Raw genomic sequence first — 18110 nt, 5'->3', positions numbered from 1 at the left:
AGCTGCCTTCTGACTAGGCATTTCTTAAGAAAGCCACCTCTACTTCCCTGCCCCCCCACCAAACCTCCACAAAACCCCACAAAGGACTTATCCTATTTAATATGCATTTTTGGGATTAAGGAACAAGGTGGAGCATCATTTAACTTATTATATTTGGTTTCCCAAAGTCCCTCCTGCCCAATTTTCTTTGGCATCTGAAAGTTTAATACATTCAAAAGATCAATCTTTTAAAAAGGATTTAAAACATCTTTGCTTAAGCTAACAAACATAAACAAATTTAATAAACATTGCCCCAAAGTAAGTATTCCTCAAGCATAAGCTGTATAGTATGGAAGAAATTTTCTTTCACAGTTCCCAATATTTAACTGAAACTTACAAAATATTGCTAGAAGGATAGGTTTTAATAGGTCGAGGCTGGAACAGCCAAAGTGTATTAAGGTGGACTGCTGTACGCTTCGATTCTACGCGAATCCCTGAAAGGCTCAGCGCTGTTTTTCGAGCAGGAGGGGCTGGGCGGGCAGCTATACATGATTGAGGTCATGCGCATCCAGCCAATTTGTAAGACGATCCCTCCGGCACTAAGCTGTCGGCAGTCCTTAGCATAGGGGCACACTCAGGCATTCCTGTCAAGTCATCTTGTGAAAGGCTGCCTGCTTCCAGCTTGGCTGGAAAGCGGAACCTTAATAAAACTCACTGAGGTCGGAGGGAAAATAGCAGTTCGGCTGCAGATAGGGTAGAGACAAGGGGCTAGGATGTGTACATGCTGCTGACTATAACAGACTGCGTGCCGAACTGTTACACAGAAAGGAAACAATAAATCTCCGCTACTATGCAATAAATATCTCAACTTTTAAGGAAGGGAACTATCATTCCAGTGAAATAAATTTTTTAAAGTTTTTTTTTTTTAATTTTAATTTTAATTTTAATTTTTTTTTTTTTTTTTTTTTTTTTTTAGCTAAAGCTACCAAATGAATCGTTTTCTAGGACTCTTCTTCTAGGGCTGACTTAAAAAACAAACAAAAAAAAACAACCAAAAACAACCAAAAACTTTTTTTTTTTTTAACGTGCAATAAAAAACTTACTGATTAAAGGACGAAGGAAAAAGTGACAGGGGAATAGGTTAAAAAAAAAAAAAAAAAAAGTTGTACAGAGGCAGACCAGAAAGGTGCTGATACCATGACAGTTTTCCTTTCCTTTGCTTTCCTGGCTGCTATTCTAACTCATATAGGGTGCAGTAATCAAAGGCGAAGCCCCGACAGCAGCGGGCGAAGATACAATCGGATTCAGCACGGACAGTGCTCCTACACCTTCATTCTGCCTGAACAGGACACCAACTGCCGGGAGAGCACCACAGATCAGTACAACACAAACGCGCTGCAGAGAGATGCTCCTCTCATGGAACCGGATTTCTCTTCCCAGAAACTGCAACATCTGGAACATGTGATGGAAAACTATACTCAGTGGTTGCAAAAAGTAAGTGCTTGCTTTCAGTTTCTCATTGTACCCCAGTCCTTTATCCACGCTTACCCTGCAGATAAATTAGTTTGCCCAGTGTGGCGGGGAAGAACCGGGGAGGGGGGGGGGTAGGAAGTTGCGTGGGAAGGGAACATTTGCTTACATGTTGCTTGGGGAAAGACAGTCGCACAAGTAACTGCAGAGCAGCTTTCTATGTGGGACTTCCTTAGCAAGGGAACCAGACTGTTCCAGCCTGCCTGGCTGGCCAAGGAAAGGGGTGAGGGGTTGTTACAGATCTCGGAGTTGGAAAATTTGCAGAGATTTTAGCTCAGGTGTGTTGGGGACCCCTCATAGCTGTCAATGATGGCACAAGTTTGGAAATCTGCTTCTCATTTAGGACTTCGGAATGTATGTCACTAGAGTATGCCTCCATGTTCTGTCAGCACCTAAATTGAAAAGCAATAACTCCTAAGAAGTTGTTTTTTTTTTGTTTTTTTTTTTTTTTTTAAATTTGGGAGAGGTGGGAATGACTACAACCTTTTTTTCTTTTGAGGGGGAAGCTTGAAAAAAATTCTTTATATCAGTTCTCTTTAAGTACCTGCAAGGAAAAGTGTCATAAATTAACTTTTGACTTTTGACTAAATAAATATAAAGTAAGAATGTTTATAAAATGTACTAAATGGATATTGAAATAGTGAAAATTGCAAATATCTAATTTCTAAAAATAATTCTGAAGGTAATATAACCATTTATATTCTATAATAATTCTAGGTTTGAGGAAACAGTAGGAGCAGAGGTTTTAAGGTAGAACCCTTTAAGAGTGGGTTAACTGTTCCTATCTTGAATGGAAAGTAGAGAAGCTATTGGTTGTTAACTGCAGTGCACCTGCAGAGGATGGAATGTAGTGTCTATTAGTTTTTCAGTCCTGGAGTAATAATACTCTACTCCCTTCTCCTCCTTCCCCTTCCTTCCCTCCTCCCTCCCCTCTGCCCCCACAACTGCTAGGTATATTTGTAATGAGGAAGATTACAGAGATTTGGAGAACAACCTAACCCTAAATCTCTGTTGGCGCAGATGTGAAATTATTCTAGTAGAAACTAGTTCTAGAAATAGAAGGCTGGCTACTTGAAGATCTTAACTAAAGATACCTCTGCAAACAGAATGACTTCAATACCTATATCTTATGTTATAGTTTTCTATATCACTGGATATATCACTATCTCCAGGGTTTCAATAAAAAATTTTAACTGTCAGGAGATTGTGTTCCTGAATCATGGGCATTCCACATCACAGTAGTTATGTCATCACTTAGAAAACAGAGATCAGAATGCAAGCAAATTTCTCAGGTCATGATTCCAAGTTAACATTTCAAAAAGTTTGAACAGAAAAGTGATAGAAAAGACAAAATGTTAGTGTGTGTGTGTGTGTGTGTGTGGTCACACTTATTGAGTAAACTGCCTTTCCCATTGTGCCTTTGAGATTTGTTGTTCTTCTTTTGTCCACTAGAGACTGAACTAAGATCACTATTACTTTTCTTTGCATGTTTAAAAAAAAAAAAGCTTAAAGTAGGAGACTTAGGATTTTAAAGTCTGGAATTGTAACTAGTTCTTGTACTTAGAAGTGCAAATCATCAGTCCAGAGGTAAAAAGATTCATGAACAAAGATAGTGATTACTTAAACTATTCATCAATAATGCTCATATTACATACCAAGCAAAATTGCGCACACAGCCTGAATAGAGAATCAGTGGTGATTCTTCTCTATTTATTTGTCTCCTGGTTCAAGAGGGAGTTCAAGAATCAAAGTAGGTAAATGAGTTTGACTTTGTATATTACCCTCTACATATTTTTCTATTAGAATTGGCTACTGCAAAAAATATATTTTGTTACATGTTCTTAAAAAAAAGTTTATTTTTTTGTTTGTGATATTTGAACTATAGGCGGGCTACAAATAGTGTTGGATGTGTTGATATAAACATAGTAAGTTATATTTTGGGGCCTGTGCAGTTAATAAAAGGAAGGGTAACTACTAGTAGACCACGGGCTGAAGATTCAAATTCAGCAAATGTTTCTTTTCAAAAAATGTGTTTTGTTTTCTGTTCTTTTGAAATAGGAAAACTGTTTTTCATCATAGTATCCTGTAATTTAAATATATGGACAGTCTAAGCATTAACATGTGAACTTTTTATATAATACTAATTCAAATGACATTAAATTCATTCTATTTAATAATTTATCATGTCTTCATTGTTACCATATTTTCCAAATATTAGGTAAAATTTTGAGGAATGATGCATATGAATCTTGTCTTTTAAATTTGAATTTATTAAAAATAAAAATAAAACATTTGAGTGCATTCATCTTTAACACATTTAAATCAAACTGGATATTTATTTAAAATATTCCCATGCTGACTCTAGCAGTTTTTCTTGAGTATTCTGGGATGAAATTTACATATTTCTTTTTAGTATTAACTTAATTGAATGGAGAATCAAGCAATCATCTAAATGGATCCACTAGAACCTCATAAGAAAAAAAATGTTTAACCTCAGCATTTTCCAAGGAACTAGAAAATTTCCTTTAAAACGGTCTTTTCTTCATTTAAAGTTTATCATTATAAAATCGTCATTTAAAGTTATTACATTTCATGTGATACTTTTGTGATAATAATTCAAGTGGAAATGTTTTTATAAGATGTAGTATGATCATCATTATTACTGATATTTAATTCATATTAATTCTATTTTAACATCAAAAGTGAATGGATATCAATGAATTTGAAGGTGCATGTTGTCCCAAGTCCATAACTATCAGTAAAATTGGCAATTGCAAATGGCAATTTTTGGATGAATGAATATTATTTTATGTTATCATAAATTAAAATCACCACAGTTGTAGAAAAAAGTTGTATTCTTTCTTCTTACATATGTTTTAGTGAAGGCTGCAACTCCGTTTTAATTTCAACTACTTAAGTTGTTTAGCAAAGTAATTAAAATGATATAATCAATTGAGGTATAAATGAAAGATGGTGACAAAAACAAAAGGTCATTTTTTACATGATATGGCTTCTTATAAAGCTTTCTAGGTATGCAACATCATAAAATATTTGGCTATAGAATTCATTTCTGAGTTATATTAGTATTTGGTTGTATGAATGTGCAAGCTGTCATCACTTGATTCCAGTAATTCACATTATATTCTTCAGTAATAGGCTTTCCAATATTGTAAAAACACACTATTTTAAGAGAATGAACCATTATTATTATTGATATTCATTTTTATGGATCATCATATTTTGTTTACATCCACACCAGTTTTCCTACTTTATGTATAGAAAAGATGGACTGAAGGAAGGGAAGGGTTATCAGTTGAGCCAATTTAAAATCTAAGTAGGATTGCTATGGGCATTAATATGTTTGCTTCTTGATATTTCTTCAAGAAGTAACCACCTTGCCACACTAAGTCTTCTTTCTACACTGTTATAAGGTACATAGTAGAATTACCTGCATTTGACACAATGGAAAAAAAAATGGAAACAACCAACCTGAGACAGAAGGGTGAACAAGATTGCATAAGGTCACACACAAGGTGAATGACTCTTCTGTAAAGAGAATCTAGGTTTTATGTTCTAATAGGGGGTTCTAACCATAGTCATTGTCAGTAGCAGCAGTTAAAAGAGGGCTACTAAGACTTGAATTGGAAACACTAAATATTCCAGATATTGTCTTTTCTACTTTGTGCTTTCTCTGATGAGGCACTAAATTGAAGTAGCATCTATCTGAGTTCTCTATAGCTATCTTGTGATTAAATTCAAAAAATATATTTCTGTGGATTTGAAAATGCCTCAACAATCTAAGAATCTCTTCTTATTTACTTTTTAAATATCAAAATGAAAAAGATTTTTTTCATTCTAGAAGTGGAGTTCTTAACCTTTTTTTGTGTGTTGTGGATCCGTTTGATATCTGGTAAAATCTATAAAGTCATTCTAGGAATCACATTTTCAAAAGAATAAAATAAAGAGAATTACAAAGGAACCTTAAGATTACTAGACATATCTATATCTATATTTATATCTATAGATAGATAGATATAGATATAGATATATATGTATATAATTTTTCCATCCAAGTTGACAGACCCTCAGAAATCTCTCTATGGCCATCTCTTATTGATTCCAGGTTAAGAATTCCTGATCTAGAATATTCAGGATTGAATAAGGTTTTTTGTTTTTGTTTTTGTTTTTTGTTTTTTTTGTTTGTTTTTGTTTTTGTTTTTTTGTTTTTTTACAAAATCCTTTAACAATAAGTTTCATTTGGGTTAAATCTGATATCTCCCCTCCCCCCCAAGAAAAAATCAACTTCTATTTGCTGCTTGGGAGTCAACAGGTTTTAACTGCCCCAAATGTGTATATTCCATTTTTTTAATTTGCAAACTGATGATCATCACTTAAAACTGAAAGTCATAAATGGTCCTTTAATAAAACCAAAATAAAACAAACAAAAAATATTTCACAGGAGTTCTGAGTTATATATCTCTCTTTATATTCTTTATGATATCATAGGCCACTCAACCTGTGAAAAATAATTGCTTCCTTTCAACAGAGGAAATTTCACCTTTGTAGTGCTGAACCTAAAGAAATGAAATGCATGCTCCCATTCTAATATGCAATAATACATATTTTTTTAAAAAATCTAAATACTTTTTTATCTATTTCTAATGCTTTTGGTATCTTTTATCTGAAAGTAATACCTGCCATGTTAATTTTATTCAACTAATATTATTCAATGTATTCAATTAATATTATTCAACTACTTTTTGTGCATGTTTTGTGCACCCAATAAGATTATAAATTCCTTGTGGGGAAAATTTTAATCCTTTTCTGTATAAGGGACTGCAATTTCTACTTTCCCCTTAGCCAAATGCTCAAAAATAATTTGATGGATTTATAGTTATCTAATGATCTGGGATTTTAAGTCATTTTAATTTAATACATTCAAACACTCTTAATTAATAAAACACTTATTAAGTGCTTTTGGAAAGCCATTGGATGAATAGAAACAACATTCACAATAGAATTAGGGATCTGGATTCAACTGCCAACTTCATCTTTAGACTGGCCTTTGACATTGCTATTTTTGCTTTGGATGCATGGAACCAGTACATGTGATGGTTATCTAGATCAAATTAATATAGAGGATAAATTAAAAACTCTGACAGGTAAATCCATTGAACAGTATGGAACAGGGAAGGGGAAAAGAATAAGCATTTATTTATATGCTATGCATTATGGTAAGTGCTTTATGAATTTTATTTCATTTGATCTTCACAACAGCCTTTCAAGGTAAGTGCTGTTATTAAACCATGTTACAGTAGAGGAAATTGAAGCCGACTAAGGTTAAATTACTTGCCCAGGATCATAGACTAGTCAGCATCTTAGGTGAAATTTAAATTAAAGACTTCTGACTCTAAGCCCAGTGCTTTATTCAGTATGCCACCAAGATATAGAAAGAGTGCTGGATTAGGTGTTGGAGAAACTGGATACAGATCCTGGTCTTGCTACTCATTTACCTGTATTATTTTTGGCAAATTACTTAAACTTTGAACTTTAGTGTTCTGATCTGTAAGAATCAGAAAATTGGACTATAACTAACTAAGTAACATCTCAGTTCTCAATTAATTAACTTAATTCATATAGAACACAAGTAACTTTTGCTACTCAGATAGGTTGTTTTATCTTCAATTTAGCTTACTAACTGGAAAAGATGTTTCAATGATATTTCTAAATACCTATTTTTTTTCTGCAATTTTTTTAGAGTTTGTGACATTTAAATCTAGTCATATTTTAAAAGGTGAAGCATATATACCAAAGCACTTATTTTCAAAGTTCCTTAGATAATAAAATCTAATAAAATTATCTCATGGTGGGGAGGTATAAACAGCCATTTGAAGAGGTGTATTGCCCAAGAATTATAGTTTGAATCCAAATAGTTGATTCATATTAATAATTCACTATAAAACATTTAAAATCTTAGAGATTTAGTTTTAGCTAATGATTGTTTTTAAAGAAAGTAACTAGAAAAGTATCAGCAACTATATTGTTCCTCAGGGAACCCAAGTATGTGCAAAATTGGGTAAATAGTATTCTTATAAGGCTTCATGGGTAGTGTATGGAATGATGTCCTTCCAACTCCCTCCATATTATCTTCAATAATTTCAAAATTCAAAGCAATTGTTCCCATTCAGGTTTAGCATGCTAGGATTTAGCACTCATATCCACTATTCAAGCATTAACTCAAAATACAAACATAGTCCTGAATAATAAGAGCAATGAATAGGAAAAACAAACAGGCACACACTGTGGTCCCTTCTCTTTTCCTGAGGAGAACCATATAATTTTTCAAAAAGTCAGTCTCTTAACTTCCATCTACTTTCTATAGTTCCAAAGAAGTAAAAATAATATTTATTATATTTTTTATGTATCATATTTATGTATCTTTAGAAAATAGTCTCACTTGAAAATGTTGGGAAAAAATCCATAAGTTTGCTTATCCATTTAAAACATAGTTTTCTATCTATCCCTCTGATATGTCACATGTACTTGAAACTTTGTTTTGCTCTTGGCTGTCTCTTTTCAATACAAGAAAATCCAGTCTTTTCCTGGTTATGTCCTTTGCTTAGAAGCTCACCCTAATTACCATCTGAGTCATTCTTTCCTTTTGTTCCAATACAAGATTATCTTTTGCACTGAAGATTGAAAGCTCTGAACTCTCTCTTTCTCTGTCTGTCTGTTTCAGAAAGTGAATGGGTGGGTGAGGGCCTGTGGTGTTTAGGTCTCTATACAGAACATACAAAAGATAGAAGCCTCTGCTTTATAGGAGATGAGATTCAAAAGAAATGAGACACAGTGGATTAGGACTATTTTATAGTTGAAGACTCTTGGAAAGTATAAATCTTGGTTGAAAGTGTTCATTATATTCTAATTTTCATATTTTTGAACTTCAAGATTTACAGTGGGGGTAGTGGGAGGGACTAGAATTTGGTCAATCTTAGGTATCAGACATCTGTTTTTCCATTCATTGCCCTGAATAATCTGGAAAGATTCTTTGATGAAGTAGGTTTTTTGTGGTATATTTGGTGTGATAACCAGAAATGAAAGTATCATCTGTGCATACAGATGCAACTCATTATTGGTTGTAATTCTACTATTTCATTTCAAATGAACTTAACATTTCAGAGGTACTTAAATTTTTACAGTAATACTATAGAATCAAATGTTAAAAAAACATGCAGCAGAATCAGAATATGAACATTTTAGTGCCAGGACTTTCACTATTTTATGATTTCCATTCCATGTGACATCAAAAATTCATTAAATCTCTTTTGACTTTCATTTGTGTCATTCTATTTAATGAACTTTGTCAATTTTATGGCATTGTGGAAATAAAATCAGATAAGGTATAAAAGAAAGACTTAGAAAAGGAAAAGTGTAATTTATCACACAATGATAGGCATTATTAAAGAGTCATTGTGACATAATATTGGAAGAGGTGATCTTAGAGTAAGAAATACTTGCATTCAATTCTAACACATACTGGCTATTTGATACTGGGAAACATCACTTAACCGCTTTATGTCTCAGAAAACTCTCTAAGCACACATGCCCATCTGTATTGGTAGAGGATTCCCCACCCCAATTTTGATATTCCCTAAACTAGTGACATCACAGGTCTAAACCATAGCTAAAAGTCATCATTGTTATTTTCATTATTACTTAGAAAATCTGGTGCAATCACATCATTTCTAATGAGGAAGTAATCAATTGGGAAAAACAGAGATTTTAGGGTAGTGATATTATATTACATCTGTCTAAAGAATCCTATATTATCAATGGATGATATAGATTTGGCTTGAAGATTAAATTAGTTCTTTAGACGCTGCAAGCTTCTAATGTTAATTGAATCAAGATACATCAGTTGTAGTGTTCTGTTAAATATGTGTATATATATATATATCAATAATTTTAAAAGCTACATATTTTTTAGTTTACATTTGCATCTCACTTTAGATACAGTCAAGAAAACTTTTAGTAGATGTAAAATTTAGCTGAAATGCATAAATTCAATAGGACAGTATTGTTTACACTTAAGGATTTATGAACTGATTACCTAATTTATCTAGTTTATAAACTGCCTAGGTCCTTTGAATCATAATTTCCTTTTTATAAATCACTTCCTTCTCCTCTGAATTACTGCTCATAGATGTTTCTGCCAAGGCTATGTGATAAATATAGTTGATAAAATGCTGGACTCTTAATCCAGAAGATAAGGTTATATGCTCCCTCTGAACACGTATTTGCTATTATGGGAATTTTATTTGCTATGGGCAAAACACTTAACTTCTGAATGTCAGTTTCTTAATTTGTAAAATATGGGTGAAAATATCTGAATTTTCTACCTTATAAAATTGTAAGACTCAAAGGAGATTATGTATGTAATTGTTTCACTTTAAAGTTAAAACTTTGCAGTGTAATATAATTATCAATTGAAAAGATTCTGATAGAGTAAATAGTATTGAGACTAAATTCACAAAGTTCACTTGAATTCAAATGTACTCATAATACCGGTAGTTTGACCACAAGCAACTTTACCACATAACAACTTACACATACCTCAGAAAACTCAATCTCACTTTCATAAATGGGAAATATTAGAAAATAGTCTCACTTGAAAATGTTGGAAAAAATCCATAAGTTTGCTTATTCATCTTTTATCCATAGTTTTCTTTCTATCTATCTATCCCTCTGATATTAGATTAGGAAAATAGGTGGATGATATTTCTATAATGCTTTAGAAAGTTCTTTACCTCAATGATTCATTTATGGATTAAAAAACAAAACATAACAATAAACCACTTTGTGAAGTTTGTGCCATAGTTATCACCATTTTACAAATGAAGAAACTGAAGTTCAATAAGATTTGTCTGTGTTCACACAGTTAATAAGTGTCAAGCATGGGATTTGAACCCAAGTTTTATCTTATTTTGTTTTCTTGACTTTGAGGCCAACATTACTTCTTGTTACTATACAATTAATCATTTAAACCTTGTCCTATATTTTATCCAGTTGGTATTAATTTTACTTTCACAAGAATTCCCTTCAAGCCAGCATCCATGTGAAATATACTTCCATCTTCTCTACATTGCCCAAAAATATGCTTAGCTCATTTTGTGTTCATTAAGTGTTTGGATTTTAATTAGTTATGGTGCTTATCTATCATAAATATGCCACTAAATCATAACCTCTTCCTGCTTTTATCAAAACTTGAAAATTTTACAACTTTTCAGTTACTCTGTTTTGGTTTTTACTTTTTAAAATTTTATTCAGGGAAAATTTGTATATGTTGGATAAATTGAATTGGAGAAAATGAATGTTATCTGCATAATCCAATCATATGCAATTCTCTTTGCTACAATTAACTGGAAAATTCATAATTTTATAATAAATTCAACAGAAGAAACATTAATGAATAGAAATATGAATTATTATTGCCTTGAGAGTTGCCAAATTACCAAGTTTGTCCTTATGCTCTTAATAATAACATTATCGACACACACACAGATGTTTAATAGTTTTAAAAAGATTTGGAAAGTGTTTGGCAAACATTATTTCATTCACTTCTTCTGATAACTCTGTATAGTTAGAGAATTATAATTAACCTCATTGTAGAGAAAGAAGTTGAAGATCAGATAGGTTTAAATAGAAGGATATAAAGCACACACACACACACACATTTCATAACTTTTATTATCATAAAGGAAGATGCTGGGGAAAGGGTTGGAGGAGTGATGGGGGAGCAAAGGATGAAAAACAAGGGAGAAAAGGGTGATTTCTTTCTCTGTAAAACAAGGGGATTGGACTAAATAATTCCTAAATCCTTTCCAGTTTTAACATTCTATGATTCTATGATCTTCCTCTCCCAAGCGGGTGAATGATGAAGCAAAGTTTCTGTGTTAGTCATTACTGTTTTAGGAAGTCATGTATCTGCTGCTGCTTTCCTGCCTGAGGTTGATCTGATGTCTGCCAGATAACTCACTAACCAAACAAAGCAAACATTTCTCTCTTGGTATCTCCAGAATGTCTTTTAAACAACTGCTTATGTCAGTTGTTATTCATCCTTGTCTTTAATCTCCTGATGCAGTGAATCCATCAGATCCTCAATGAGTAGGAGATCCTTTCAGGTTCCAGAGACCATTGAACTTAACTCCTGATGTTCTCCTTCTAGCATTTTAATATCTTGTTCCTCCTCCTCGTCTTCCTCTTCCTCCTGCTCCTCTCTCTCTTCCATGTTCCCCTCTTTTAGAGTTTGGTGATACACTGGAAAGAGTGCTAAAATAAGGAAGATATGAGTTCAAGTCTAACCTCACAAATCTATTAGCCATGTACTCTTGGGCAAGTCAGTTAACCTCTGTCTACCTTAGTTTCTTCAACTGTAAAATACAGATCATAATAATGGCTGTGTCTGAGAGTTGTATAACATTTGTAAAACAGAATATTATCTAAGACATAGTAGGTGCCTTGAAAAGGCTTGTTTTTTTTTTCCTTTGTGACTCTCCTTCCTTACTTCTTCCTTCTTATTCCTCATCTTTTTTTTCCTTTCTCCCTCTTTCTCTTCTCTCATCTCTCTTTTTCTTTCTATCTCTCTCTTCCTTCTTTCCCCTCTGCTGTCTCTTCTTCTCTGTCTGCTTGATTTCCTATTAGTCTCTTCCATCATCCTCTTTTTTTCCCACCCCAACCAATTAAACTTTCCTCCAAATGTTGTCCCAGCATCTTCTGAGAGGACTGACTCCCTCGCTAAATTAAGTGTAACACCCTACGAGGTGTTTAGGATGGGAGAAGAATAGATGTGTTCTCCTTCCCCTCCCACATGCCTGTTAACAGACCGTGGAATCACACGTCTGCAACCCCTTTCAGAGGCATCTCTTTAGAGGCACCATCACATGAAGTCACAGAGCTTAATTGAGTCTGACTATTTTTCAAAAAAAAATTCTGAAACACAAAGAAAGGCTTACAATTGCTCTACACAGGGTGAAACTGCTTACTCAAAAGATCTTCCGTTCTATTTAACGACCCCCTCTTGGATATCTGTGTATGCAACCCTGATTTGAAAAGCAAAGACACATTCTCCTGTTTAAAACATTATTTGCATGCACTTTCTCTTGTGGGTCATTCAGATAGCTGTAAAAATTAGGAGAATAGATTTCTTTTTTTTTTTCCCTCAAGGCAATGGAATCTTATCTCTCACTTCCTATTTTATTTATCATTGTCCCTTTTAATTGAAATGTTTCTGGTTTTTTGTATAAAAGCCAAGAAAACAGCTACTCGCAGGGCGGGTATGACAGTTACTTTTCTCTGCATGAACACAGTGGTCTCAATGAAAGAAAGCACATGGTAACTGCCCTTCCAGACCCTGTCAGGCATAGGACTCAGAACAAATGCAGCCTTTGCTCCCATTCTGCAAGAGCCCGCCTAAAGGAAAGATAACTAAGGGAGAGAGCAACAGAGAGAGAGAGAGAGAGAGAGAGAGAGAGAGAGAGAGAGAGAGAGAGAGAGGAGAGATAGAGAGACAGAGACAGAGAGAGAAAGAGAGAGAGAGAGAGAGAGAGAGAGAAACACACACAGAGAAAGACAGACACACACACATACACACAGAGATGCACACAGAGAGAGAGAGACAGAGAGATAGAAAGAGACAGGCAGAGACAGAGAGAGACAGAGAGAAATAATGCAATAACAATAGCAATGCTTATTGTTGGGGATGAAGAAATCTCAAATGAATGTCTTCATTCCCCTATTCACCTCAAAACCCCTAAATCATTTTTCTTTGGTTACCACATAGGAAAAGAAACAAAACAAAATTCCTGGGGATTTTCATCCACCTTGTAGAGGCATGACAAAATCCAAATTCTTCAAAGAGACAACATGTATTTTCCCCTTTGTGGCATGACACCCCACAGTATCTGAGAGACAAATTAAGTCTAATTCTTCTTTGGTAGGAAATAAATTACCCTTAGTTGCCACTGCTGCTGATTTGTCTGAGCATGGGGTTGAATGGGATATTAGCTCTGATTTTTTTTTTTAAACAATGCATTCATTTCCTTGCTATCTTCCTCCCGAACCTTTTCTATCCCAGTTTTATAACCTTGAAGGACAGTCACCAGAAAAGGTAATTACTAGTCATATTTGAAAGGTGAGTGTACCTTAAACAACTAACATATAAGTCAAAATAACATTCATTCTTTTATTATGTTTATGTACCAGGCATTGTGCTAAACTCTGGACAAAAAAAAGGAAGAGATAGGCCTTGTCCTCAAGGAAAATAGATTTTAATGGGGAAGATATTGTTGAAATAACTAAACATCTATAAGATATGTTCAGAGTAGATGGGAGATAATCATAAAAAGTAACATATTAAGAATTTGAGGGACAGCGAAAGACCAGTAGAAGGTCAGATCTGAGCTAAATATTTAAAAAATCAGGGAAACCAAAAGGAGAATCTAAAGAAGGAATTGGGTATAGTCATTCAAAATTAAGAAGATAAAAGATGGAATTTTGAATTTGGAGAATAGCTGCAAGATCAACATGACTGTAATATAGTGTACATGGAGTGAAGTAAAGTGTAAGAAGAATGAAAAGTAAAAATGGTGCTGGCTAATGAAGACATATAGATGCTAGACTACCTTATATTTAATCATGGAGGTAATAGGAGTATTTGTAATTTATTAATTGTGGAACAGAGAGTGACAAGGTCACACTTTTGCTGTAGGAAAATGACCTGGGCTGTCCAATGGTAGAATGGATTGAAGTGGGAGCGATTTGGGACAGGGACACCAATTAGAGCACTATTTCAATTGTCACAAAATGGTTAAGGATGTTAGAATTCTTACAAGGTGCTAAGTCAGCGGAATTGATAGAGACAATGGTTGTTTAGCAGGGTGCTTAACAGTTCTCTAGATGTACTTAGTACTTATTAGAGTTTCATAAGATTCACATCTTTAAGAGAGCATATATAAGGAAGAACCCACTAAAGGACAAGCCCACTAAGACACAAGTCCACTCTTGGAGGTGGAGTCAGATTCATTCCATATTCCACCTTTGTGCTGGCTGGAGATTTGGAGCAAGCTAGAGGCTGAAGCTGGCAGAGGCAAAGGGTTAGCAGCAGGAGCTCTTGGAACCAAGGAGAGACAGAGGCCTCTAAGAAAGCTAACCAAGCCCAAGGAAGGAGACAATAAAGGAGTTGGACTTTTAACTCCTGACTGCATTCAAGGTGACTGAAACAAAAAGGCTGCTCCCAGAAGCCCCCCAAGAAACATGTTCACAGTGAATATTATATTTTAGAGAAGAATATTACAAAGAAGGCCTGAACTAGTATAGTTTCTAGTATTGTGTGAACGAAGAGAAGGGAACGTATGCAATATATTAAGAAGTAGAGGTGAGGAGATTTGGTAATAGATTCCATATGTGAGATGAGTGGAGAGTAAGGAGTCAAGTATGACACCAAGATTTTAAGTGAAGATCACTGGTAGGATGGTAGTAGGGAAGTCTAATAAAGAAAAGGTTTGGAGCTGGTGAGATAATGATTTCTTTTTTGGATACATTGAGTTTAAGATGTATACAGAATGTCTGTTTCAAGATATTCAAAAGACTGTGATGAATAAAGTGGTGCTTAAGAGAGATATTGAAAAATTATGGAAATATGTATATATACATATCTATAATACACATAATATACACATATATATTATGGACACATATACATACATATATATATATATATATATATATATATATATACTCTCATATGCATGTATATGGACAATATGGACAGGATCTGCATAGAGATCATAATTGGGATCAAATTACCACTTGAAATATTATAATGAGAAAGAGAAGACCCTATACAAAGTGTTTCAAGATACCCAAAGTAGTGTGTGTGACATACATGAAGAACCAAAAGGAAAACGAAGAAGCAGCAGATAGAAAAACTTTCAGGGAGAGAGAGGTGACATGAAAACTTAGAGAGGAGAGAGTATTTTAGAGAGATAATGTAAAATTTTGTAGTGGTCAAGAGGGAGAAAAGCTACCATTTTGAGGGAGATTTGTTTTACTTTATTTTAGGTTTGAAACTAGATCTCCCAATCTAGCTCAGATTATAAGTATAGCAGCCATTCAGATCTTGATCCATAAAGTGAGGGCTCAAAAGTTTTTATCTATTTCTTTTTTCTTTTTTTTTTTTTTTTTTCTGAACTGAACCAGTTCATACCTCCTTAGACAGTACCACTTTGGTATCAAACTCAATGCTGATACCTGATCTGCATTAGTGCTACTACAATTACTCAGAATTCTTGAACTCAAGCAATCTACCAGCCTCAAATTAGTGTCAAGGCACTATAGATATATAGGAGATAGGTTTAAAGAAATTGGTTCAAATATATCCTATATTAATTCTCCCTCTCTGCAGAATTCTCTAGAATTTAATAAAGTAAAGTTAATCCAACTACTTTTAATTCAGTTTTAAAAGACTTCATAACCTGCTTAATTATTTGACACTAGTGAGTATGAGAAATTTAATTATTCAGCAACAAAATATCACTACAATCAATTTTACTGACCAAATGGGCATCTTATTACATCTGGAAGTAATTCTTAAAGCTAACATGATAAAAATAGTTCTATAGACTCAATATGCGTTCTTTTATTGAGTTTTCTGGCTCTCCATTATTTCTTTGAGGCTACATCTTTTCATATGTCATTGAATGTAAGGAACTTTTAATGAAAATACAGAAACATGGAACAGCCTAGGAATTTGGAAGAAAAAAAATACAGAGGCCTAGACTTTGAATTTTGTTTATGTAATATAAGTTAAAAGTAATGACATAGAACTCCAAAGGTTAAAAAAAAAAAGAAACATTTGTGGACCAGCTGAGTATATCAAAGAAAGTTATAAAACATAAGCAAAATATCATTAATTCAAATTGATTTAGGGTAGACTAGTTTGAATTATTGCAAGAGTCTAAATTGTAGAATTTTTTAAAATAAATATAATTTTACAACTTTCATTTATACACATAAATTTAAATTTGGTAAATCAAAATTTTTCCTAGTAGATTTTTTTTTTAATTTTACATTGCTATACCATTTCTCATAAGCACGACAATGATTTTTAAGCAATATTGGAGAAAAGAAAAAGATCAAAGAAGAGGTGGATAGGATAATCATAACTGACAACTACTACTTAATTCTTGATTTCTTTTTTTTCCTCTGCCAAGGGGAATGACCTTTGCACTAAAATGACAGACCAAAAACAACTAGAAGAACCAATCATTTCCACAAGAATAAGGAGATGGTAAGATAGAACCCAACTATTCTTGATGAATTTAAGTCACCTGGCCTAGATGAACTATATCATCAGATCATGAAAGAAATATCATATGTGATCACTTAGCTACTACCAGTTATATCTGAGTGATCATGAGATAGGAGATGGGTATCTACATGAAGCAAATGTGGATAAGGGTAAATATTCTAATTTTCAAAGCAGGGGATAGAATAAAGTATGTTATCGATAGAACAGTAAGCATAACACTAATATCTGAAGAATTAGAGGATAAATCATGAAGGAAGTGGTAAATATCTAAAAAAGGAAAGAGTAATTATAGAAAACCAACATAATTTAATCAAGTGCAAATTGTGATAGACAACCTATATTTGCTTTTCTTGACATTTGTCAAATAAAGACATTTTAGAAACATAGTTCATCTAGATTTTAGTAAAGCAATTGTTTGACTATCCCATACTATTTTTGGAGATAAAATGAAGGAATATGAATTAGAAAAAAATAAAAGTAGATGGAGTCAGATTAGGTGGAATGTTGCGAATAAAATAATAGATATCAATTGGTATATGTCACTAAGCCAAGGTCCCATCAAAGCACTTTAGGGATTTATTCTTGTCCCAGTGATTTAACACAATTATCAATGATCTTGATAAAGAAAGGTATGGACAGTTTATAAAATTTGCAAATGACACAAAACTTAGAGGGATAGCTGATACACTGCATGACAGATCAGAAATGAAAAGGATCTTTACTGGCTTGAGCAGAGGTGTCAAACACAGATCAGAAGACAGCACAATGCTCCCAAGTATAGCATTGAAAAGTAAAAATACAATCTAGAAGTATTTAACAAAATAAACCAAATACAATAGAATATCATTAATGTTAACATATGGTCATCTAAATCTATATCTGGCCCAAAAGGATCTCAGATAGAAAGATAATTAGGTGCATGTGCGCGCGCGCACACACACACACACACACACATACACACACACATTGATATTACATGTGTATATAGTTTAGTGACCTGTATCTGAGTTTGACAACATAGGACTAAAGTTTTATCTAAGATGAAATTCAATAAAGATAAATGTGAGATTCGCAATGAGTAGAAAAATTCCATTTCAAAAATACCATATGAAAGGAGTATAGATAAATTATTTGAAAAAACAAAACAAACAAACAAAATAACTGAACACTGTGATATGACAGGTAAAAAAGCTTTAGAGAGGATGGATTATAGGTGTGAGTTAAATATGAAGGG

The 18110-nt window shown here is 33.5% G+C and overlaps 1 protein-coding gene across 2 annotated transcripts in view; it reads left to right on the top strand.

The window, feature by feature from the left end:
- The first annotated feature begins 939 nt into the window (after positions 1-939).
- The window catches only part of ANGPT1 (angiopoietin 1), a 331085-nt gene continuing 313914 nt past the window's right edge, over positions 940-18110 (top strand). Inside the window, exon 1 of one of the 2 annotated variants that reach the window (XM_031947117.1) lies at positions 940-1473. In XM_031947117.1, coding sequence (XP_031802977.1) covers positions 1177-1473 — 297 coding nt within the window. In that variant the 5' untranslated portion in view covers positions 940-1176. The remainder of the gene's footprint in view (positions 1474-18110) is intronic. The other variant, XM_031947116.1, reaches the window with a different exon arrangement.

The sequence above is a fragment of the Sarcophilus harrisii genome, chromosome 1 (genome assembly GCF_902635505.1).
Source record: "Sarcophilus harrisii chromosome 1, mSarHar1.11, whole genome shotgun sequence".
NCBI lineage: Eukaryota > Metazoa > Chordata > Mammalia > Dasyuromorphia > Dasyuridae > Sarcophilus > Sarcophilus harrisii.
Note: the sequence above shows the minus strand (reverse complement) of the source record. Positions and strands in the feature narration are given on the sequence as shown.